The sequence below is a fragment of the Argentina anserina genome, chromosome 1 (genome assembly GCF_933775445.1).
Source record: "Argentina anserina chromosome 1, drPotAnse1.1, whole genome shotgun sequence".
Classification (NCBI taxonomy): Eukaryota; Viridiplantae; Streptophyta; class Magnoliopsida; order Rosales; family Rosaceae; genus Argentina; species Argentina anserina.
The window spans coordinates 7,809,475-7,833,340 of NC_065872.1; the positions used below are offsets into that span (position 1 = coordinate 7,809,475).

Consider the following 23,866-nt stretch of genomic DNA (forward strand, 5'->3'; position numbering starts at 1 on the left):
GTTTAGCAAATGTCATTTAGACTGCCCCGCTCTCTCAATAACATTTGAAATTTCAAAATCACATTACAGCTATTATTAGCTCGTAGACCGAATTCAAATACAAAGACTGAATAGAAATGCAAAGTCTGAGTGAGATTTTTGAATTTTGAAGCAGTAAGCTATATTGGAGGGAGAATTCAAACGAGACAGAGAAATGAGAAACTGGGCCGGGCTGCATATATTGGGCTTCAGAGACCAAAGCTGGGCTGAAATTGACCGGGTTGAGGCCCAAAACCCGTTCCTCTATACTTATTCTCCCTCCTTTGTCTGGTAATTTTCTTCATTACAGTCTTCGATCTTCAAATGAGCTTCTCCTTCACTTAATTCCAGGCATCTCTGTTCAGGTAAAACCCTAAGCTCAATCAAGATCCGAAACCCTAAGCCCCTTCCCGATCCAATTACAGTCAAGCGATTCACGATCACGGTTTAAGATCTCCGGTGCCGGATTTGGCAGGTGGAAAAATTCGTCTCCGATGGAGTGGACGACGGTGCAGCATCTGGATCTACGACACGTCGCGCGGAGCACCAAGCCTCTGCAGCCTCATGCCGCCGCGTTCCATCCGCATCAGGCGCTCGTCGCCGTCGCTATTGGCAACTACATCGTCGGTGAGAAACGCCGTCGTTTTACGTCTTCGATTACTCAAACCTCGAATTTCTTAGCATTTTATGTTTTGAATGTATGGCTGTGTGTGTATGTGAATGAATTATTCTAGTTTAGGTGGCATTGTGTTCGAATTTGAGGCTTTAGTTTGATTCTAAGGTAGGTTAATTGGAATAATGAAGTAAATTGTGTGATTGGCTACTGAATGTTAATTGATTTTCGGTGTCGGGATGTGAGTGGAACCTCCAGGTTGCCGTGGTTATTAGTATGAATGTACTTAGTGTCCCTACGGTATGAATGTGAATCGGTTGATAGTTGCTATGTAGTTTCTATAGTTATGTATGCAATGTTTATGTGGAGTTTTCATCATGTTCACTTTGTTATAGAATGAAATTTTGTTGTATTTTTTGGCACACAGAAATGGATGCGTTGACGGGATGCAAGATTGCAGCTATTGATATCGGTGTACCTGTTATCCGCATGGCATATAGTCCCACAAGTGGACATTCTGTCGTAGCGATCCATGAGGTTGGTGCTCTGGATGCCTTTTTGTATAGCTTTTTAGATTTGGCGTGTTGCTTGTTACAGGGTTGATGTTAATTTTCACTCACTAGAAGTGTGGTTTCATCTATTTGTATACCTGTCATCTGCATGTCATGGAGTCCTACAAGCGGGCATTCTGTTATAGTGATTCATACGGTTGGCCTAAATACCTTCTCTGTTCAGCATCTTTACATATAAAGTAGTTCTTCATTCATATCTTTTGAAAGATTGCATCTTTCATATCATTTTAGTGTTAGTATGCCATTTTCAGTTGTAAGACATTTTGGTTTAGTAAAAAATGAATCTAATTACCGCAAATGTTTTGTTTTTGAATCTCTGTAGCATCAACATTCTAATTTTATAGGTGTCTTAAAATTTGATATATTGATTCCCAAGCTGCATACTTTACATGTTAGGTATTCTTCTCGAGCAGTATGTTGTCATATGTATATGAATGTTTCGTGGGATATGGTTTTACCCTGTAGGATGGTACCATTCGTTCCTGTGATTTTGATGCCGAACAAACTTGTGTGTTGCATTCGCCTGAGAAGAAGTTGGATCAAATTACTCCTGATACAGAAGTCCATCTTGCTTTGACACCACTCCAACCAGTAGTGTTTTTCGGGTTCCATAAAAGGATGAGTGTTACAGGTATTTGTTAGAATATCTTTATATCTTTCATCCTCCCCCCCCCCCCCAATGATGGTCTAATTCTTGGTTCTGCTTTAATATGCATGAAGTTGTTGGGACTGTTGAAGGAGGAAGGGCACCAACAAAAATAAAGACAGATCTGAAAAAACCTATTGTGAATCTTGCCTGCCACCCTCGCCATCCCGTCCTGGTAATATAGTTTGTATTGAATTGTATTGTGCTTGTAATGTGTACATTGTGTGGTGGCTGGTGGATAATAGATCTATTATAGAGATATTTAGACGATACTTCTCTTTTTTTTCTTTTCAGTATGTGGCTTATGCAGATGGTTTGATTCGAGCATACAATATTCACACCTATGCAGTTCACTACACATTACAGAGTAAACTCACTGATTCTTTCTTGTTGATAATGTTTCAAATTAGCTTCAAGTGGTATGTCTGTTTCAATCTTTTGTTTATGATATGCAGTTGACAACACCATAAAACTAATTGGTGCTGGTGCATTTGGTTTTCACCCAACATTGGAGTGGATTTTTGTTGGTGATAGACGGGGCACACTTCTTGCATGGGATGTTTCAACTGAGAGACCTAATATGATTGGAATGTAAGTCTTATGCAATAGTAAGAGTAGAGTGATTCATTTGCATTTCAAAGCAAGTTACGAAAAGGCCCAAAAGAGGAAATGAAAACATAAAATAAAGAAAGTAAAGGAACAAATGGTTCATTTACATCAACTGATAGGGATTGAACTACATTGTGGACCTCATGAATTGCTGGCTTAATTCTTTGTATTGGCATCCATCGTATAACATAAGTTGTTGTTGAGTTTAAGGTTTCATTAAGTTCAATTTTTTTCAAGTTGACAGTTTTAGCAAATTTTTATAGACCGCCTACCTGACAATCATGTCCAAACCAAGTTGCAGCTAGAATAATGGCATAATTTGCCTTTAAACTTCTGAATGCCCTTTAACATTAATTACCCAGAGTCCCAGACACATTTAGCAGCTCCTCTAAGTAAGAGAATGCAATGTCAACAACTTAAGTTTTGTTAGACACATGATAAGAGATTCAGAATTTTGTAAAGGTTTCCCCCATCATCCAAGAGGCCTCTTATTGTCAGGAGTGTGATGGGTTTTCTTACGGTTCATTATCATTCTTATTGTGTTTATACATTGGTAATGGATTCAGTAGTCTTTTTTGTTCCTTAACAAGTAAAAAATTTGTTAAATAGAATCTTCTGTTTGTCCTTAAATTAAAACGGCAATACTCTCTATAATGCCAATCATGTTTAACTTTGCTTCTGTCAATCTCTTTCTGGTGTTAATCAACATTCAAAGCTTTATCTTTTGTTGCAATTCAGTACACAAGTGGGTTCCCAACCAATTTCTTCAGTTTCTTGGCTGCCAATGTTGCGGTTACTGGTAACTGTAACCAGGGATGGAACTCTTCAAGTTTGGAAGACACGTGTTATTATTAATCCTAACAGACCACCAATGCAAGCAAATTTCTTTGAACCTGCTGGTTAGTGTCTATTATTGTTGCCTTATATCATGAAAATGATATGAACAGACATTTCTTCTTCACATATAGAGACATACTAGGAAGATGCCCGCGGCCCAGCCGCGGGTTATGTTGCTTTAATTTCTCTAATAGACATCAAATAGACATCAAATAGACATCCAAATCCTATATACATATGCATCATATAAATTGGTCCATCCGCATGCACCAACAGCAGGTGCCAAAACTTGCCAAATTGGGCATTTGTTGTTGCACACGTGTTTGCAATAATAATCCAGTATGAAGGGACCTCCTAATAAATACCAAACAGTGTAAGGGCTTATTTCATATTTTAGAAAATTTAGGGCAACAGTAAATTTAATAGTTATGAACAGTAAAACATTGGTTCTCAAGTAGCAGTAGTAGTAGTAGTAGTAGTAGTAGTAGTCTTACAGGTTGCACTGACTTCTTTCTCCTTCATCTTATTTTGCAGCAATTGAAGCACTTGATATCCCTCGCATACTTTCTCAACAGGGGGGAGAAGCAGCTTATCCTTTACCACGTATCAAAACATTAGAAGTTCACTCCAAACTGAATTTGGCAGCGCTTTTGTTCATAGTTAAGTGCATCCACTTACATAACGCTCATTTGCTGCAAATGCCAAAAAAAAAAGTGCATAATTTGACAATTATATATTTCTTATAGAATATGACAGGTGGAGACAATGTGAAGAATAGGGCCGCATACACTAGGGAAGGAAGGAAACAACTGTTTGCAGTTTTGCAAGGGGCAAGAGGATCTTCAGGTGAATGAAAGAGTTAACTGCCATCCACTTTCCACTGCTGTCTGCTATTAGCAGCGATGCTAATGATAGAATTATTGTGCAGCATCTGTTTTAAAAGAAAAGCTTTCATCTTTGGGGTCATCTGGAATATTAGCTGAACATCAACTTCAAGCTCAACTACAAGAACATCATATGAAAGGGTAGATTTTATTTTTGCGATGTCTTTAGTCTTTAGAAAACATGGTAGTTAAGGTTGAGATACAGAGTAGGTTTTGATGCTATACTGTTGTCTGACATTTAGCAATAAGTTTTGCTTTAACCTTTTTCTCTTTTGAGTTTTGATAATGACACAGGCTGGATATCTTGACCTTTAGGATTTTAGATATTTAACTGTTGGTCGTGATTTTACTGCTTTGCTTGGTTCCCTTCTTAGACTTGACATCTTGAATTGCTCATTAGGATAAAAGTCATTTTTCAAGTTGAATTACTCATTAGGATATATATATATATATATATTAGATCATATTAACTTTCATATCTGGCAGGCACAGTCAGCTTACAATATCAGACATTGCTCGGAAGGCTTTTCTCCACAGTGTATGACACTTTTTGTATTATATATATAATAAATGTTGAATATACTTTGTTTTGAGAAGGATCATGGACAATTTTGAAATTGACGAGACTAATGTGCTGGATCGCAACTTAGTAAAAGCAAACGTTTAGGTCATTCTGTCTCATCGTATAATTTGCTTTGTGAAAACTTCATGTTTGATCTGATTAAGCAAGTTATCTCTTGGGTTACCTGTTCGATAAAAATTCCTTTTTGACTCATCTATTTGCATTGTTGTTGTAGCATTTCATGGAAGGCCATGCCAAAAGTGCTCCCATATCTCGGCTGCCTCTAATTACTATTGTAGATTCTAAGCATCATCTGAAGGATGCTCCTGTATGTCAGGTAAGATGTTTCTGATATGCACTTATTTCATCATCTGGTCTTTTGCTTAAAATGATTATGACAAGTTCAGTTGACTTGCAGCCGTTTCACCTGGAGCTCAATTTCTTCAGTAAAGAAAATCGGGTTCTTCATTATCCTATTAGAGCCTTTTGTATAGATGGATCAAACCTTATGGCATATAATCTGTGTTCTGGGGCTGATAGTATCTACAAGAGACTTCATACATCGGTAAGGAGAACACGATTTTTTATCATGCAGAATAATGGGACGTTCTCTATACCCTTCATCTTTTTAGATGGGATTCCCCTATGTTGATATTAACTTTCTTTTTTTCCCCCTCTTTTATAGGTTCCAGCAAATGTGGAATACCATCCAAAGTACCTGTTCTACAGTAAAAAACAGTGCATATTTCTGGTTGTGTATGAATTTAGTGGTGCTACAAATGAAGTTGTTCTTTATTTTGAAAATTCTGATTCTCAGGCAGCAAATAGTAAATGCACCACAGTAAAAGGTTGGTGACTGAAGCATCCGTATTTCCATAGAGTATCTTTACATGCATGTTGGACTAGTTATTACTCACAAATTGCATCTTTGAGTTTGTAGGTCGAGATGCAGCATTTATTGGTCCCAACGAAAATCAGTTTGCAATCCTTGATGATGATAAGACTGGACTGGCTTTACATATACTGCCTGGAAAGGCTACTCCAGAAGCGAATGAAAAAAATCTACTTGCTGACGAAAATGAAAACCCCACTGCGAATATTGATAGTGCCCCACGGGGTCCAATGCAATTTATGTTTGAAACTGAAGTCGACCGAATCTTTTCGACTCCTATAGGTACTTGAGGATAGAACAATGGTTTCAGAAAAAAAAATGAGGATAGAACATGCTAACTGATACTATGTGATTGCAGAGTCAACTCTGATGTTTGCTTCTCATGGGGATCAGATTGGCTTGGCAAAGCTGGTGCAAGGATACCGCCATTCTAATGCTGGTGGTCATTATATTGCAACAACCAATGAGGGCAGAAAGTCAATCAAATTGAAACCTAATGAAATTGTACTTCAGGTGATTATATACCTCCTAATCTTATCAATATTGTCGAATAATGGAAAATAATGAGGATATCTGGTAAGGAAAACTCGTTCTAGTCTGCTAAATTTCCTCAGTTACTACTCCCCATGGCATCATTGAATGGTAATCATTGGTCACCACAACCGGTAAAATGTTTGGACCCAGATCTACTCCTTCATATATAAATTATGCCTTCTTTGATTTTTCATGTGTTTGTACCCAAGTAATAGTTTTGCCATTTATTTATTTTAGTTGGGAAAGTGGGGTGTTGATATGAGAAAACTGAAATCAGAACGCATGCTAGTCAATTCATTTGAAGGAGCCAGCTACTTTATTTTATTAATTGTATATTCATATTTCTTTTCAGAAGTCTACTTTGGATCTCTATTAACAGATCCTTCTGTTCAAATTGACAGGTCCACTGGCAAGAAACTCTTAGGGGCTATGTTGCAGGAATATTAACTACACAAAGAGTGCTTATAGTTTCGGCAGATCTAGATATACTGGCAGGAAGTTCTGCAAGATTTGATAAAGGACTTCCTTCAATATCCTTATTCATCATCTTGGTGTTAGAATTTTTTTCTTTTCTATGCGTACTATTTTATTTAGTGATATTTGTGATTCCGAATTCTGTTTGAGCTCCCTTGACTTCTAATCACTTTAGATCGCTTTTATGGGTTGGTCCTGCGCTTCTCTTTTCTACAACCACTGCTGTTAGCGTGCTCGGTTGGGACGGGAAAGTGAGGACTATACTCTCTATCAGTATGCCGTATGCAGGTATGCAGTTTTTGCTACAGATCACGTTGGTGCATTGTTATCCTTGGAGTTCTGACTCATTATGATGTGTTCTCTGCAGTTTTGGTTGGTGCGCTAAACGATCGCTTGTTGCTTGCTACCCCAACAGAAATAAATCCTAGACAAAAGAAGGGAGTTGAGATTAAGAGTTGTCTTGTTGGGCTCCTTGAACCTCTTCTAATTGGATTTGCCACAATGCAAGAAAGATTCGAGCAGAAGCTTGACCTGCCAGAGATATTATATCAAATAACATCAAGGTTTTTCTCATCTCCATTATTTATACACATGCTGCCACCATTTGGAATTTTCTTTATAAACATTTAGATCCTAATATCCTATAGCTGTGTTACATACTTGTCACTTCATGTTTCTTTTCTTGCACCTTGATGAATATGGTGTTACTTTCTGAATGAAGGTTTGACAGCCTGCGTATCACTCCAAGGTCACTTGATATTCTTGCCAGAGGCTCTCCTGTTTGTGGAGATCTTTCTGTCTCATTATCACAAGCAGGACCACAGTTCACACAGGTGAGTAGAAAATAAATGCTTTGCTTATGAAATTTTGTTATCAGTGTGATTTGTGTACTAAAGTTGTGTAATAACACAGGTTTTGCGCGGTGTCTATGCTATCAAAGCTCTCCGCTTTTCTACTGCTTTATCGGTTTTGAAAGATGAATTTCTGCGCTCTAGAGATTATCCAAGGTGTCCTCCAACCTCTCATTTGTTCCACCAGTTCCGGCAGTTGGGCTATGCCTGTATCAAGTATGCAACCACAACCTTCTTTTGAAAATTATATTACCCTGATTCATGTATTTTTCATGATTGTTATTTTTTTTTTCTTTCTATTTTTGATGATGGCTTCTGCAATTAAAATTTTCTGTATTGTTCTGCGACCTAACAAATGGTTGGAACACATGGTTTTGGATTATTAAACAATTGACTATGTGCTCTAAGGATTAGTATTCTTGCCTTTCTGTGAGGGTTCTTGAAAAAGTGTAAAAAGGTCATACTGAGGGGGTGAAAAAACATGTGCACGCCGCGTGCACACAGGTAATAAAATGAAAACGAGACCATTTGGAGTCTGTTAGTTGACTGGCATCTCATCAGAACATCAGGTAGATGATGCTGGATGGAGTAGATATTTAGTATTTGCATTATGTAATGCTTTTTCTTAAATTATGCAATATTCCGATGAAACTTGCGTCTGTTAGTTTGACTGGCATCTGATCAGAACATAACATCAGGTAGATGGTGCTGGATGGAATAATTATAAACTCTTCGGATTTGGCATGCTTTTTCTTGAATTTTGCATATATCGAGTGTTTTTTTAAATCTTTTGACCACATACTGTTAAAAGAATTTTGTGACAGTAAGGCCTCGTTTGTTTCGCGGATTTGAGGAAGTAGGAAAGGAAGTTTGTTCACTTCCTTTGTTTGGTAACAGAAAACTTGGGAAGTACATTCCTGTTAAAGGGGAAAATAGGGGGGAAGTTCGTTCCACTCATAAACCTAAGGAACTAAGTTCCCTTCTCAATTCCTTGAATTTATTACTCACTAACTATTATTTTATTCTATTAATTACAACTTTTTAAACAAGTTACTACTAACTTCCCTTTTGTTACCAAACACCGGAAAGAAAAATCCACTTCCCATTCCCTTCCCTTGAGAATTACAACGAAACTTCGTTCCATTCCAGATACCAAACGAGGCCTAATAAGGGCTCTTTAATCAGTTTAATGTCCAGAAATCAGGCTGAAGAACTACCACATATCTTGATACTAGGTTTTATTGAAGCTACTTTTTGTTCTTTAACTTCAAATAATATTGCAGGTTTGGTCAGTTTGATAGTGCAAAAGAGACCTTTGAAGTCATAGCAGATTATGAAAGCATGCTCGATCTGTTTATCTGCCACCTTAACCCCAGTGCCATGCGGCGTCTTGCACAAAAATTGGAAGAAGATGGCACTGATTCAGAACTAAGGAGATATGTTGAGAGGATTTTAAGAGCCCGCTCTAAAGGATGGACTCAAGGCATTTTTGCTAACTTTGCTGCTGAGAGTATGGTTCCAAAAGGTCCTGAATGGGGTGGTGGTAACTGGGAAATCAAAACCCCAACTAACATGAAGGCAATACCTCAGTGGGAATTGGCTGCCGAGGTGATGCCATACATGAGAACTGATGACGGTCCCATCCCATCTATTATTGCTGATCATATTGGTGTTTACTTGGGTTCCATAAGAGGACGAGGCAACATTGTAGAAGTAAGGGAAAATAGCTTGGTCAAAGCTTTCAGACCTGCAGTTGGTGACAGTAAGCCAAATGGAGACTCTGTGAAATCTACAATTGATGTGTCCAAGGGAGTGCCTGGTGGTGGTTCGTTGATGGGTCTTGAAACACTCACCAAACAAGTGGCCAGTTCCACTGTGGCTGATGAACAGGCTAAAGCTGAAGAAGAATTCAAGAAATCAATGTATGGTACAGCTGATGGTAGCAGCAGTGATGAGGAGGGAACTTCAAAAGCTAAAAAGTTACGTATTAGGATAAGAGAGAAACCAATTGCTTCTACCACTGTGGATGTTGATAAGATCAAAGAAGCGACAAAGCAATTCAAACTTGGTGAGGGGTTGGCTCGTCCCAGCAGAACTAAGTCATTGACTGGATCCCAGGACCTTAGCCAGATGTTATCCCAACCGCCTCCAGCCAATAGTGGTTTTCCAAATGTTCGTGTAGGTTCTGCACCTGGTGATCTGTTTAATATGGATGCACTAACACAACCTGGAACTGTATCACAGCAAGCTCCTCCAGCACCAGGGGTGGGAATGACTGCTGGACCAATTCCTGAGGACTTTTTCCAAAACACCATACCTTCCTTCCAGGTTGCAGCCTCACTGCCCCCTCCTGGCACCTACCTTTCAAAGATGGATCAAGCATCCCAGGGGGTTGAAAGAAATATGGAACCATCTAACCATGTCAATGCATCCCAAGCCAATATAGCTCTTCCTGATGGTGGTGTTCCCCCTCAAGCTACTCAACAGGGTGTTTCACCAGAGTCCTTTGGACTTCCTGATGGTGGGGTTCCACCGCAAGCCCCAAGCCAGTTTCCTATTCAGCAACAGACTCAAATGCAGCCAGCTCAACATCCAATATCTACTAAGCCTCTTGATCTTAGTGCCCTTGGCGTTCCAAATTCTGCTGATAATGGGAAACCTGCCGGGCAGCCTCCTTCGCCTCCATCTGCTGTGCGTCCTGGACAGGTAATACACAAGATGTGCATGTCACATTCATGAATAAACATTCAATTACACACCTTGCTAATTCTTTTTCTTTTTTTTCATGGCTGTCATCGTATCAGGTTCCTCGTGGGGCAGCTGCTCCTATATGCTTTAAGACTGGAGTATCCCACCTTGAGCAGAATCAACTTTCAGATGCATTATCCTGCTTCGATGAAGCTTTTCTTGCATTAGCTAAGGATCACTCTCGCGGAGCTGATATTAAAGCACAAGCCACCATCTGTGCTCAATACAAGATAGCAGTCACTCTTCTTCAGGTATGATAAATATGTATAAGCTCTCAGTAAAACAAATTAAATGAGTTCTTTGAGGCTGACCTATGAGGTGTACCTATTCTCTTTCATTAAAGTCTTGCATCCTTACAGTAAGGAAAGACATCGTATGTTCTGTGTGACAACTTACTTGGATTTTTGTAATCGTCAGCAAATACAACAAAAAATTTCTTTTGAATCAGTGCTAGGTAATTCATCTCTGAATTTTGGGTTTTGTTGCAGGAAATCGGGCGGCTTCAGAGGGTCCACGGCCCTAGTGCAATTAGTGCAAAAGATGAGATGGCAAGACTATCACGCCACTTGGGTTCTTTGCCTCTTCTGGCAAAGCACAGGATAAATTGTATTCGTACTGCCATTAAGAGGAATATGGAAGTGCAGAATTACACTTATTCAAAACAGATGCTTGAACTCCTGCTGTCCAAAGCACCACCAAGTAAGCAGGAAGAGCTTAGGAGCTTAGTTGACATGTGTGTTCAAAGGGGTCTTTCCAACAAGTCCATTGATCCTCTTGAAGACCCTTCCCAGTTCTGTGCTGCCACACTCAGTCGTCTGTCAACAATTGGATATGATGTTTGTGACCTTTGTGGGGCCAAATTTTCGGCTCTCACAGCGCCTGGTTGCATTATCTGCGGTATGGGAAGCATCAAACGATCTGATGCCCTTACAGGGCCAGGGCCTGTTCCTTCACCGTTTGGTTGAGGTTTAGATCTCATCAGTTGGGTTCTTTACAGTTTGGCTTGGATTTCAACCATTGTAGAGGACATGTGGTGTTTTCAACCTTCAAGTAGTTGGTGCCATTTTAGATGATGCTTCACCGACACTCAGCGAGATAATGCCGCTGCCCGTTATAGGTATATAATGTATCATATACCTATATGTATTTGAGTTGCATTTGTGATTATTTCAGGTTTCATGTAGTTATTCCATTTTGTTGTCAATTTCTCATAATCCACCCTTGTATTGTCGTAGCAAAATCATTGATGTTCCCAGTTTTGTAATACTAATTCAAACCGAACTGGATTTGAGGAATTGACAAATTTGTTCTGCTCTCTTTTGGGTATGACTATTTGTCATCTCATGTAAAGCCCACTTCAAAAACACGTAAAGAGTTCTCTGCTTGTGCTTTATGGCTCTATGCTTTCAATTCCTTTTTCCTTCATCTTTCGTTCTGAAAATTTAAACTTTGAGGTTTAAGACATGTTTTGAAAAATCAGCTTCTCTTAATGCTAGACGATTGTGTGATAGTATAACAACATAAACTAGTGTTTTTAAGTTTTTTGGTGTTGACTCGGAGTTTTGATGAGGTAAATACAAACAGGTTCCTTGAAGTAGATCAGGAGGAAACTCAGGCCAAAATAAAATGAAACAAAAATGAGGACGAATCCCTCATCTGAATGAAGTTCGCAATCATAAACATGTTTGGTACATTTTTAAAGGCGATGCAACAAAATGTCAGATCGAGTAATGTTCAGACTTGAGACTTCTGCAGGTCTCCAAAAAAGCCTGGAGGTGGAGTCGGAAGTAATGAGTTTCAAGTGACTCAGAAATCAGAATATCGTTGAGGTGCAATTTTCTGTCGAGTTTATTTCAAAGCTTCTCTTCACTGAAGTCTCTACTCTCTTCTCCTACATAAGTTTAAAGTCGCCTGGATGGGACGAATCAAATACTGTACGCAATAATGATATGACCAAAACTACAATGCACATGAACAGACGACAGAACTGAAGTGACATTGTGAATTTGGCAACCAAGGTGATTAATAATTTCACATATCTACAGAAGTTAATAATTGAATCTATTTATTGATGGCTGATAGGGTTTATGCAGAATGTGCGGTGTTATGCAGGGCTGCACGCAGAACTTCAGCCCCTGCAGGGTTCTGATTAAGCGAAATTTTTTTATACACAAGAACACAAATTGACGACAATTAAATATACAACATGACTTTTCATCCATATGCCTCTCAAAAATTGCGGTTTAAATTTCACCAGTTTTAGTGAACAAGCTCAAAATTAATGTGGGGGAGAAAATTAATCTGCCCAAAATTTCTTGCGTGTGTACCTGCGCATTGTTTACTATATCGATATACAAACCCACCATATACAATATGCACTATGCAAACTAAAGAATCAGAGAGATAAAAAGAGAATAAAAAGTTTCATGGCTTTAAGAGAAGTCTGAAGCTGAAATTGTAAGGCATTATTTGCACCAACTGTGAAAATGGCTCTCTTCCCCTTCTTTCAAGGCTTTTAACTGCCTCATTTCTCAACTCATTTGGAAGCTGCATGCAAATCCAATCAACCAATGACTCCAAATCCTTTGCAAAGTCAAGTAGATACCAATCCAATAGCTTTGGAATCATCAACTTGTTTGCACTTGAAATTCCAACTGCTGCCTGTATATAGTCCCTTTTTGCTGCTTCCAACTCTTCTTCAACATGAGTTGCAGAGTACACCCTCACCTTTGTTTTACAAGATATTTCAACATATCAGTACTAGCAAGTCTATAAACTGAAATAAATTTAGAGAGCAATTTCAAGTTAATTAGCAGTCATTTTATGCAGCATCAGTAAGTACAAAATCAACAATAATGTTCAAACCTAATAGAACTTCTATGATTTCTCAAAAATTGAAACATAATATTCTTCAATTAGTGATATGGATGTCAAATACATATAATTTAATGATGATATAGATGGAAAATAATCTTCAAGAGTTTGCCAACTTTGAAATATCTGATAAGATTTGAAACAAACTTACAGCTGGAGAGGACCAGCTTCCACAAGAAAGCGCAAATGTAACCAAGGGTTCAGACCACTCTAATCCGAATATGCTGCGCGCTTTCATCTCATCATTTTTTGCAGCTTTTGGACATGTCTGTTTTAACAGGAGAAACAATGTGAAACTTAATTGGCATGTAAGAATCAAAGAACACTGAAACTCAGATAAAAGTCGGTCAACTCGAAGAGTAGGATAATGAAGTTTAGGTTGAATCTACTTACAAATTTTAAGTGATAAGGCAATCTCAAAATGAAATGCTCAATTGTAATTGGATTCAGAGAATGTCCCCCAATAGCTATTGTTGCCTTAGTACAAACATAGACAAAGTCAATTTACAAACAATAGTTGACAGTTTATATCAATATTAAAGGTAAAGTTCAATGACTGTATATCATTAGTAAACTAACCCTTACCTTTTGCATTAGTGCTACAACCATTTCAGGAGTCTCAGGTATCCCACGCTCTAGGAAAGCCTACAGCAATTTTAAGAACTGTTTTCAGTATACTAATAGTTGTCTAGATACATGAGGTAAAGGAACAGCAAAGCTTCAAAAGGTCCCAAAGTCTTGGACAGGAAGTGTTTGAAAATTGCAGGAGAGAGAGAGAGAGAGAGAGAAAGAGAGAGAGAGAGAGAGAGAGAGAGAGAGAGAGAATATTACCTTCATCATGCAGGAATTGTAAGTGTTAATCCAAAATGCAAGCTTCTCTTGATGGGTTAGACCCTCTAGGTTCACTGAAGCAAGCTTTCCAAGTAAAATTCTGGACATTGTTAAGAGTTGAGTTCAAAGACAATCTCCAAGCAGTGCACATGATCAATAGTATTCAACAGGCTAATGATAACTCACTTGAGTCTGTGTACCAGCATCAATGCACTTGTTGTTCTGTTGAGATCAATTGAACCAATACCAATCGAAAACAGATGTTGATAAGGACCAACATCAATTTTTCTCGATTCTAAACCAATCTGATAAGGATCTCGAAACCCCGTCTCTCCATTCTCCAATTCCTCAACTTTATCCTTCAAAGTGATCATCCCCATAAAAATGCTACACAAGCACTTCACAATCTCCTCGGATACTTTATTGGGAGTGTTATCTGTCTCCATTGTCCTATCATCTGATAAACCGGATGAACTCTCATGTGCCTTTTCCTGGTCTATTAATCTACACTCTAGCTGAATGTTACACATAACACAAATTAATAAACATAATATTTTAAAATTTGATTCTAATAAGAAACGATCAGTAGAATGTACCTCTAACTTCAAAGGATCCAAACACTTCGGCAGGGATTCATGTTTGGTGGGAGTTTTCTTCACTGGTGTTGAAACACTTTTGGCTATTTTCTTGTCAGGTGATTGCTTATCCCTCACTGCATTAGTACTCAATCTATTCTCTTTCCCTTTCACATCTTCTAAGATAGGTGTGCAGGATGAGATGGGCTTCCTGGTGACTTGTTTTCCATTACTGAATTGCCTACTAGAGCAATTTCCGGAGGCAATATCAGTGGATAGTAGCTTTCGAGTAGAAGCACTTCTACCAAGAGAAGGTTGACTAACTTTGGTTGCTGATATTGCTGATGTAAACTCATTATGTGACATAGACTTTGATCTCTGATGCTTAGAACTTCTAATTGGGGTGGCCTGCTCAATTGGAGACTCACTCAAATTTTCTACATTCCTCGCTGAAGATAGATATACAGCTTGCTGGTATAAACCTTGCCTAAAATTCACAACCTGTTCTTCAAGCCTAACAACCTCCTCTTCCAAAACAGCTACTTCTGCCAGAAGTTCTAATGTCTGGAACGAAACAATCAAATACTTCACATCACTATGTCACACAACCAACTGAAACTAAAGTCATCAACACTTATCAGTTTTGACCTAGTTTTCATGTGGGTTTTTCTCAGATTGAACAAAAAGAGCAAAAATTTTACTAACATATGGAGGAAGATAAGGAGGAAGACGAGGCAAAGCTCCTAATGGCCTAGTGAAAGCTCTCTCCAAAGCTCTGTGAACATTTTCTTCATGCCTCAGCTTCTTCTTCAGCTTATCAACCTGGAAAATTTCAAAGTACACCAATAAGTCAAACCAATAAATTTCAAAGTACCCAAAATAGAAAAACAGCATCATTCACAGAAAAAAGAATAGAAAAAAAAGAGCCAAACTAATTGAAATGTGTACATCTTGCAGCAATGCCAGTTTCCTTTCTCTATTCGATTTACGACGATTGATTCCAGTCTTCTCAGAACCCATCACTCTGTTCTTCCTCTGATTCTCCATCTTCTCCTTCTTTGTAAATTCAACATAAAAATCAAATCAATGTTAAATAAAGAAACACAAAAGAAAGAGAAAGAAAGAAGCTATTCGTTTCTTGAGGGGAGCAAAGAACCCAATTTGGATTTGGATCAAAAGTGCTCCACTTTTTGCAGCTAAGTAGAAGATTAAGCCGAAATGGAAAGGAATATTTAGTAGCTCATTTGTAAAATGTGGAAAATTGACACGAAACTGTTATGGGAATAAACCTTTCCTTTTTCATATAACCTTCAAAACTCATTTCGGATTCAGAAAAGCTTTAGAAGGCTCACATCTCGAAATGTGTTACATGATTTGGACCAGACATCAGCTTTAGCAAAGAAACAAGAACCATGAAGAAAAAAGAAAAAGAAAGAAGCTTACTTTATCATTATTTGAAGCAGCTTTCATGGTCTGATGATTGGTCCGGACTCTGGAATTCATCTTTTTTCAAGAAGATGAGAGAAACAGAGACACAAATTCAATACACCCTGGAAAAACATGAACAGGGTCACTACCTAAATTTGATGGTTCTCTCTAAAGAAAGCAATATAAGAAAGCCAAATAGTATAAAGGGTATTTACATTTTGATATTCGTAATGCAGAGTTGAGCGGGAAAAGTTGAAATGAAGAAGAGAAAGAACCAGCAGGAACATAAATGGCTGAAGTGATCAGTTGTTTTGTTTATATCTCACAACAGAGTGAGAGAAAGGAAAACAGGAAAAGCCCACAGAAGTTGAGAAGAAGCAGAAAACGACGAGATTTCGAGGCTGGAGAGTCATCCAAGAAAAGCGTAACAGACAGACAAAAACCAACTCACAATTTGTACTGGCATTATTCTATTGCAATCAGAAGATTTTTAATCAAAATTTTCAGAACTATATATTATAATCTGGAGTAAAAATAAACATCAGAGTTAGAGAGAGGATATTGGAGACAAGCAGAAACACCCAAACACATTCTCTCTCTAAGAATCTCACCTGCTTCAAAATTTTAGTGCTGCTTCTGTTCTGCTTGATCTTCTTGCTTCTTCTTCTTCTTTGAGGAGAGAGAGAGAGGAAAGTGACCTGTCAGTAGTGGTGGTGCAAGACTGCAAGTAGTGACTTTAGGCCTTTGTGCTTGTGTGACAACCTGCTCTCATAATCATGAATCAACATGCACTCACTCACTTGCACACTCCTCTTTCGATTCCTACTACTACTTATCATAATTCATGACCAACCAATCTTCTTTATGCTCTTCTTTATTTTACCCTCTTTTGGTGACTTCACTTTGGATTCCCTGTGTACTTAACTCTAAACCCAACTTCATTGGTTCTGATTCATTTATTAGAAATAATTTAAATGAGTTTCCCATGGTATGCTTGTTGTCTTTTAATGCTCAGTGATATTGTCTCCTACTTGGACCTTTAAGAATTGGTATTTCCTTTGATTAATACTAAAACAAGCAATTTGGAATTGATCAGCGGTAAAACCACAAACTTATTACTATACTAAAGTATACATAAGGTTGATTCGAACATCTTTATTTAAAAAAATTAGACGCATGTACACATTCAATATGCATGTTTCTCTCCATCGTCAGCACTCTTTCAACTTAATATATATTTTTTTTAAACGAATGTATTTCATTAACAATCCATCTTTTTTTTTTGTGAAAACTGGAAAAACATCTATTGAAATACATCAATAATATATATGGAAATTTCCATTATTGGGTAGGGTAGCAAACATGGTAGCATAATTTTCATGGTAGCCTCAAAGGCTCAAACAAATGATTTTGATGTTTAAGAAGCACAGGCAATTTCCAATTTAAAGGTAGAATATGTTAACTAATAAGGTGCTAGCCAGCAAAAACAGAACGTCATGAATGATGCTCCTTACTATTTGGCCATTTGGGTAGGGTTCTGGGAGTGGTTCCAATAATATAGGCTGAGATTAGAGTCAATGAGTCATCTTCTTGACCAAGTACAGTCAAGTAAGCTTTCATTTTCCATGATAATTTTTCATGTTAGTCTAATGAAAGCATGTTAAATCAGTGAGGAGTGAAAGGCATAGATCAAAATTAAGTGGATCATCTCCATTCTTGCATCACTATTTCCATATCCGATTAACAACTGGCTTTTCTCCATCATTAAAGTTATATGTCGGGCTAGCTATTGCTTGCTTACAAAGGCATATAGTTGAAGTTCATTTAATATGAGAACAGTGCATCTTTCTGTACCTTGGATATGATAATTTTACAGCAAGCAATTAAGCATGGCCATGCATCAATCTGCAACTGTATTGATGATCTGCAGCTTCTCGTTTTAAATACTTTTAGAGTAACAAATTGATGTTTATGGTCCCCAATTGTTGGTGGCTTGGTACTTACACTTGCAGAAGGCGTTAAGTACTTCGTAGTTGTCGTCAGTCGTCACTAACTGATTGATTACTGATTAGTGCACATGTTGGCAACTTTCCATTTGTTAACTTCTAGCCATGAAAGTCCTTGCGGAGGTTTGATATATATTCTTAGTAAGTACGTATTTCGTCTAGAAAATTATCGTCATTAGATGATTGAGACCATCCTCTATGAAAAGAAAAAATTAAAAGATCAAGTTGAGCTGTTGAAGTAACTCGACGAATTTACTGGCCGAGGTGATAATTTTGATAGTATAATTAAACTATTTGAAACATGTAGCATAAACTTTTGTAATCCTCAGCTATATACTTCTTCTTGAGTGGAAAGATATATCGATCTTTATCCTAGTGTATTAATTCAATTAGTGTTATATGGAATTATGCAGTATGGTTAAATTTACAATACAAGTTTCGATTGCTAGAGGCATCAGGAACATGAAGACAAAGGATCAAAGATAAACATTAACGTACTCCACAAACCACTGAAGCTCTATGAATTATTAACTGATAACATCAAACATAAATGCGTGACAAACCCGGCAAGACTAATTGCAGATAACTTTGGACGATCTACCCCTAATAATGCATGCGAATCTAAAGTTTTTCGCTGAAATTTAAGTTCTCATTGCTTCAAATGCAAGTAAACTATTCGATGCATGCACAAGAACTAAACACATACTATAAACAAACACTTGATATTTTAGTGAATAATTAATCGTGAGGATGCAAACTGGATAACCCCAGCTAGCTAACCAGCAAAATGCATGGATGGTTTTGATCATAGAAAGAAAATGACATTTCATTCACAATGTGGGACTAGAATAGAAGTACATCAAGAAGAAAAACAAAAAAAAATACCATTCAGCTATATATACACACATGCATGTCTTATCACGTACAAAACCCAAATTTGTGCTTAGGGGTTTGTCCAAGATAGCTCTGTGATCAATAGATTTTTGAGATTTAAAAGGTGATTCAATAGAACTGAGCCATTACAACAATGACAAACAAGGCTTGCATTGATCTCTATAAAATCCAACAATGGCGACAAATTAGCACTCGAGCATACTCCAACTCAAAACAAAAAGAGACTGGAGACAAGAAAATATGACCCCGATCGGAAAAGTATTAGCCAACCACTAAAAGAAATTCCCCAAACGAAAATGACCAATTTCTTCTCGAACTGAAAAGAAACCCTATAGCAATAAAAAAATGATAACAAACAAAATGTCCATCACAAAGAAATAGTAAGACTCTGAGAACTAGACATTCCCGATGCACTGTTACACTTGATTATTATAAGAACATGAGATATAATAATCTAAAGCCTTAATAGGACATGATCAAATTAAAGAACAAGATTAGGGGCACCGTGCATACATGGTCTGAGCTCAATGATGCATTGCATTTCGTATTAGTAGAAGCACGTGAGCGTGCAACTTCGTTTGCATGCTGTACATGTGCTTGCCTGGTTGAAGCAAAGCATGCCTAGCTCTCACTCTCGTGAGCTAGCAATTTGCTAATACTTCTTATACCAACTCATTCAACATCGATCATTCTACATACCCTTTCTGTCGGGCGAAAAGTGAAGTTCTCTCTCGAGTAATAACTCATGTATAGCTCTAGCTTAACAAATCATTTTCTTCATCAAGTATCAATCTCAACATTAAGTATGTTTTACTTGTTAACACATCTTTCTAACTTTTGAACATGGGAATGGATCAAGCATATGAGGTAAGGTGTGCAACAAAAGAGCGATTCGCATAAAAAAACAAAAAAACAAAAGAGCGATTGAAATAAACGATGTAATAGTTGTATCCTAATACACCCTCTTAGTATAGTTTCCCCAAACCAAATTATATATGTACGAGTGTACGACAGTAAAATGCAATTTGCCATATTTTTATCAATGTCGGTATACGGCATAAACATTGTTCAGGCCCTTTGTTCAACTCAGGGTAATTACTTTTTCCTTTGAATTTTTGATTTGTGATATATATATATAATTTGGATCCGGTGCGGAAATCCGTACCTTAGCTCAAGGTATGAATTTTTATTTTTGTCAATTTTTCGATCGAGTTTTCTCATTTCCATCATTCGGTCCTTAAGTAATAACGTATATATTATCTCTGTAAATTTATGGTCAATTTGATAATCGTTAAGGTATCTAACTAGATTAAACCAATGAACCTGCCGAACTTGAACCGTTCATGTTAATAATAGAAAAACGCAGCTTTGAGTGATTTACGATTACCAAATTAACTGAAAATTTACAGAGATAATCTATACGTTATTACCTAAGGATTTGAAGGTGGAGATGTGAAAAATCAATCGTAAAGTTGGTAAAAAATGGAAATCCATACCTTCAGCTAAGGTACGGACGTGTGTATATATATATATATATATATACACTGCATTTCAAAATGTCTGATTAAATTAGAATAAAAGAGCTAGATGTAATATCAACTTATCAAGTATAAGAGATAGAAGCTTCGGCATTGAACTTTTTATAGGGAAATTGATATATTCTATCGGACAAGTCACCCATACGGCCAAGCCTACAACTACCAGTAGTTATGCAGGAGAAAAACTCCAATACAAACCATACGTCTGGTCAAGCGGGAGATAAACTCATATTCAAGCCTAATATAGACTATTACGCTTGATCAATAGGAAGCACTATAAAGTAACCCAATACTATATCCACGTAAGACCTCAATGGTATACATCAATACTAGTGCAATGGGTTAAATCATGTGTTACCTAAGGAACAAGTATACTACACTGAATAAAGAGCATTATTAGAAAAATAAAATACTAAAAAGGGACAAAAATATACTTGGGCAAAAAGGCCCAAGCCCACTTAAATTGACCCAACCCAGGCCCACCTCCGGTGAGCCGCAAGAGAGCAGCTGATCAAAGATCTCGCCGTCTGCTTCCGCTTCCGATCATAGGCTGATCCCCATACATCAACATCAGTGGCCGCCATAGTCACCATCCAAGCCGGTGGTGAAAGAAAAGCACCCGTCTGACAAGAATCTAAACAAACAACATATCGATTAGATTCTACCCAGATCAGAAAAGAACCAAGCAAAACCATCACCGCCACGCTTCCCCATCTCGAACCACCACACCATACCCACTTCACGTCGCCACCAACTCAGTCAGCACTTTATGAAAGCTTCACAACACCGACGCCGCATACCAGCACCAATAGATCAAATTACAGAAACATAAACCGCCCTAACCAGCCACCCTCTTCCGAACCACCACCAGTGGCGGATCCATGATCTAAATAGTACATGGGCTAATTATAATTGACAAAGAAAAACTCGTTTTCCAACTTCTCGGTAACTCCATTTGGTTTTTCGTAAACAACTACAGGAAATTCCTATATCTCTTATTTTAGAAAAGATAATTGAAGACTGATGTAATGCATGTAGAAGTAATAATCAATTGAAGCTCAATCAGTCAATTGCATGTAAACGAGTGTTTATCCCTTCTCATGGCATGGCTAAGAAGCTCCTTAATTAATCTTGATTGTTGTATTTGCAGGAATGATCATGAACATGAATGATTTGCATGTTTTAGTATGAGCATATTTGATTCATATACATCAATAATTGCATTGTTTGGTGAGATCGAGAAGCTTTTGCATATATATAGTTAGGGACACCAACCTCATGGACCAAAATCTGTAGCAAGAAACCTCTAAATTGAATGAACAAAAATTAAGTCCTTACAAGGAAATGAGGTGAAGATATGGAGGCGGAGGTCATTGGAGAAGGAAGCTCCATGAATACGTTGATACTTGATAGTCAAACGAGGTCCCAAATAAATCAGTTACTGAGATCCTTACCTTATGATCAAGTTAACCTCTGATATTTTCTCTTTGTTAAAAAAACAGATGGAATGTAGTGGAGTACATATATACTAAACATGTTTGCCTCAAAAATCTTGCAAGGGCTTAAGCCTAGGCAAGCCAAGGCTAGATCCGCCAGTGACCACCACCAATATACCACCCGAGCAAGACCACCGGTTGACCCGCCAAGACTCTCGTACGACGACAGCGTTAGAGGACGCACCGTCGGAGAGAAACAATTTTTTCCAAAAACCCTAGCCGATCCGGTATTCACGAAGCGATAGAGAGGGGCTCACGTATATGATATATTTCAGCTTTGGTATTGAACTCAATTAAAGGTTTTATAGTCATATGCTGAAGTGACACTTCGTGAAAGCATGTGGTGATGGCAAGGGGGCATGGTGAATGCTAAGTTATGCATCATATATGCCACTACTAGAGCAATAATTGTACCTACCTCAATTCTTAGTCCATACCAACATTATCTTCATGGTATGAAACATTGTAAACCATGAACCACCTAGATTAATTTGATTGCTAATTGGTACTAACCTCATTTGGTGTAGAGCCACCAATGCAATATTTCTTGTCACATAATTAAGCCATTATATGCAAAGAGGATAGATCATAGGCATTTGCTTTTAGAGTTGTAGATGCATGACCCCAACATTTTAAACCTGTATTATTGCTAAACTAGACACCTAAGAAAAAGCCAACATGTGAAGCAGAGTAGCAAGATATGATAATAGAATGTTGATTGTCATGGTGCGATTGAAGCTTTAATTTCTATCATACGTACTAAGCTTGAAAATGAGTCGTCATGAAAATGACCTAAGTAATGGGGCATCTATAAAGCTAAAGGAGTAAAAGGTACAATTCCCAGAATTGCTTACAACCCTAAACCCACATTGAGAAATTCACGATCGAGAATTGGAGATGGACCTAGAGAGGGTGGCCCTTTGGTAGTTTGGTCCCCTGATTAGGGCATAGGTCGTTGGCACACTTTAAACGTCGGGGATCGGTTTGTAGCAACTAAAACTGTGAAAGAGTGGAGTGAGGGAACCATATTGCTGATATGGATGAAGATTCGATGGACGCAGGCCATCAGAAAAGGGCAAAAGTAGCAGCACATGCATTCAGAATAAAAGTGATCGACTTTCTCTAATCCATTGTCATCCACTGGATTATGAGAGATGATATATTCAGTGTTAGGTTACATGATCATAGTCACATAGATATAGAGTTTGGATCGTGTGTTTGTATGGTGTGCATAGAAAAATTTTCCGAGTGATAAATAGCAGTTCTGTCGAGAAAGGGATTATATGGAGGGTATGTAGGCGCCTCGGTATTGAATTTCGAGACTTATAATTTTGTTACGAACTGCATGCGTTTGAGATTATACGCTCTCAATTATTTGATGTAGTTATGTACAAAGGGTAGCTATCTCAATCGTATTCTGCACATCGGTAGACGGTAGCTTTCAGAGGTGAAACACACAGGACGAGTCGAGTCCTAGTCTTCCATGCTGGAGCTGTATGTGGTCCAGTAAACCCTAGCCAAAGCAATGGACCACCTTCATTGTCATTGACGACCGGCTAGCCTTCTTATCCCGGCCAAAACCAGCTAATATAGACGGAAGGTTCAGCTCTGTTTGAAAGTACATATCTATGTTGGCATTCCTATACAATGTGCAATGTGCATACAGTTTCTTAGTTGGTTGTGTTTTTCTATCTTTAATTCTGATTTTGTTGAATTAAAATTATCTTTTATAACTAAGGTGGTTGATATGAGCACTTTGTGCGACGTTCTTAACATGTTTTTACCTTCATTTGTATTTTGATTAGCTCTTATTGTTATATTATTGAGTCATTGAGTTGTAGTAAGAGTCTTGGGCGGTATTTGATGCATTTTTGTGCTTATATAAGTTAAAAATGCAGAATTGGTCTAGAGTCCTAGTTTGAGTAGGAATCCTTGTATGACTAGGAAACCTAGTTGGATTAGGAGTCTTTATCTTTCTACGTTT

The 23,866-nt window shown here is 37.9% G+C and overlaps 2 protein-coding genes across 4 annotated transcripts; one reads left to right on the plus strand and one right to left on the minus strand.

Moving 5' to 3' along the window:
- The first annotated feature begins 336 nt into the window (after window positions 1-336).
- Window positions 337-11,622, plus strand: LOC126782463 (uncharacterized). Its single transcript, XM_050507718.1, has 25 exons — window positions 337-383; window positions 494-645; window positions 1,059-1,168; window positions 1,669-1,834; window positions 1,924-2,024; window positions 2,144-2,216; window positions 2,305-2,440; window positions 3,197-3,357; window positions 3,830-3,954; window positions 4,042-4,141; window positions 4,224-4,320; window positions 4,666-4,717; window positions 4,977-5,078; window positions 5,160-5,306; window positions 5,427-5,589; window positions 5,682-5,915; window positions 5,992-6,146; window positions 6,569-6,697; window positions 6,812-6,929; window positions 7,009-7,204; window positions 7,363-7,474; window positions 7,554-7,708; window positions 8,776-10,198; window positions 10,297-10,491; window positions 10,729-11,622. The coding sequence occupies exons 2-25, from the start codon at window positions 513-515 to the stop codon at window positions 11,203-11,205; spliced, it is 4,860 nt and encodes a 1,619-aa protein (XP_050363675.1). The 5' UTR covers window positions 337-383; window positions 494-512; the 3' UTR covers window positions 11,206-11,622.
- Window positions 11,623-12,444: 822 nt separating this feature from the next.
- On the minus strand, window positions 12,445-16,633 carry LOC126787676 (uncharacterized). 3 transcript variants are annotated; one of them, XM_050513579.1, is made up of 12 exons: window positions 16,560-16,626; window positions 16,164-16,349; window positions 15,964-16,070; window positions 15,469-15,576; window positions 15,226-15,342; window positions 14,542-15,084; window positions 14,132-14,460; window positions 13,946-14,045; window positions 13,700-13,759; window positions 13,508-13,591; window positions 13,266-13,382; window positions 12,445-12,967 (listed from the first exon to the last, which is right to left on the minus strand). In XM_050513579.1, the coding sequence occupies exons 3-12, from the start codon at window positions 16,021-16,023 to the stop codon at window positions 12,665-12,667; spliced, it is 1,821 nt and encodes a 606-aa protein (XP_050369536.1). In that variant the 5' UTR covers window positions 16,024-16,070; window positions 16,164-16,349; window positions 16,560-16,626; the 3' UTR covers window positions 12,445-12,664. The 3 variants fall into 3 exon arrangements, with proteins under 3 accessions (XP_050369536.1, XP_050369544.1, XP_050369528.1); XM_050513587.1 differs by lacking the exon at window positions 16,164-16,349 and having other exon boundaries at window positions 16,560-16,633; XM_050513571.1 differs by lacking the exon at window positions 16,560-16,626 and having other exon boundaries at window positions 16,164-16,535.
- Between the last annotated feature and the right edge of the window lie 7,233 nt (window positions 16,634-23,866).

What these genes read in the sequence shown, in the direction of transcription:
- LOC126782463 (XM_050507718.1), top strand. Translation starts at nt 513, where the DNA reads ATGGAGTGGACGACGGTGCAGCATCTGGATCTACGACACGTCGCGCGG. An exon ending in TAAAAGGATGAGTGTTACAG is followed by an intron (nt 1,835 to 1,923) that starts GTATTTGTTAGA and finishes ATATGCATGAAG; the next exon opens with TTGTTGGGACTGTTGAAGGA. An exon ending in CAGGACCACAGTTCACACAG is followed by an intron (nt 7,475 to 7,553) that starts GTGAGTAGAAAA and finishes GTAATAACACAG; the next exon opens with GTTTTGCGCGGTGTCTATGC.
- LOC126787676 (XM_050513587.1), bottom strand. Translation starts at nt 16,023, where the DNA reads ATGAATTCCAGAGTCCGGACCAATCATCAGACCATGAAAGCTGCTTCA. An exon ending in CTCCTTATCTTCCTCCATAT is followed by an intron (nt 15,085 to 15,225) that starts GTTAGTAAAATT and finishes GTTTCGTTCCAG; the next exon opens with ACATTAGAACTTCTGGCAGA. An exon ending in TTGTAGCACTAATGCAAAAG is followed by an intron (nt 13,592 to 13,699) that starts GTAAGGGTTAGT and finishes GTTTGTACTAAG; the next exon opens with GCAACAATAGCTATTGGGGG.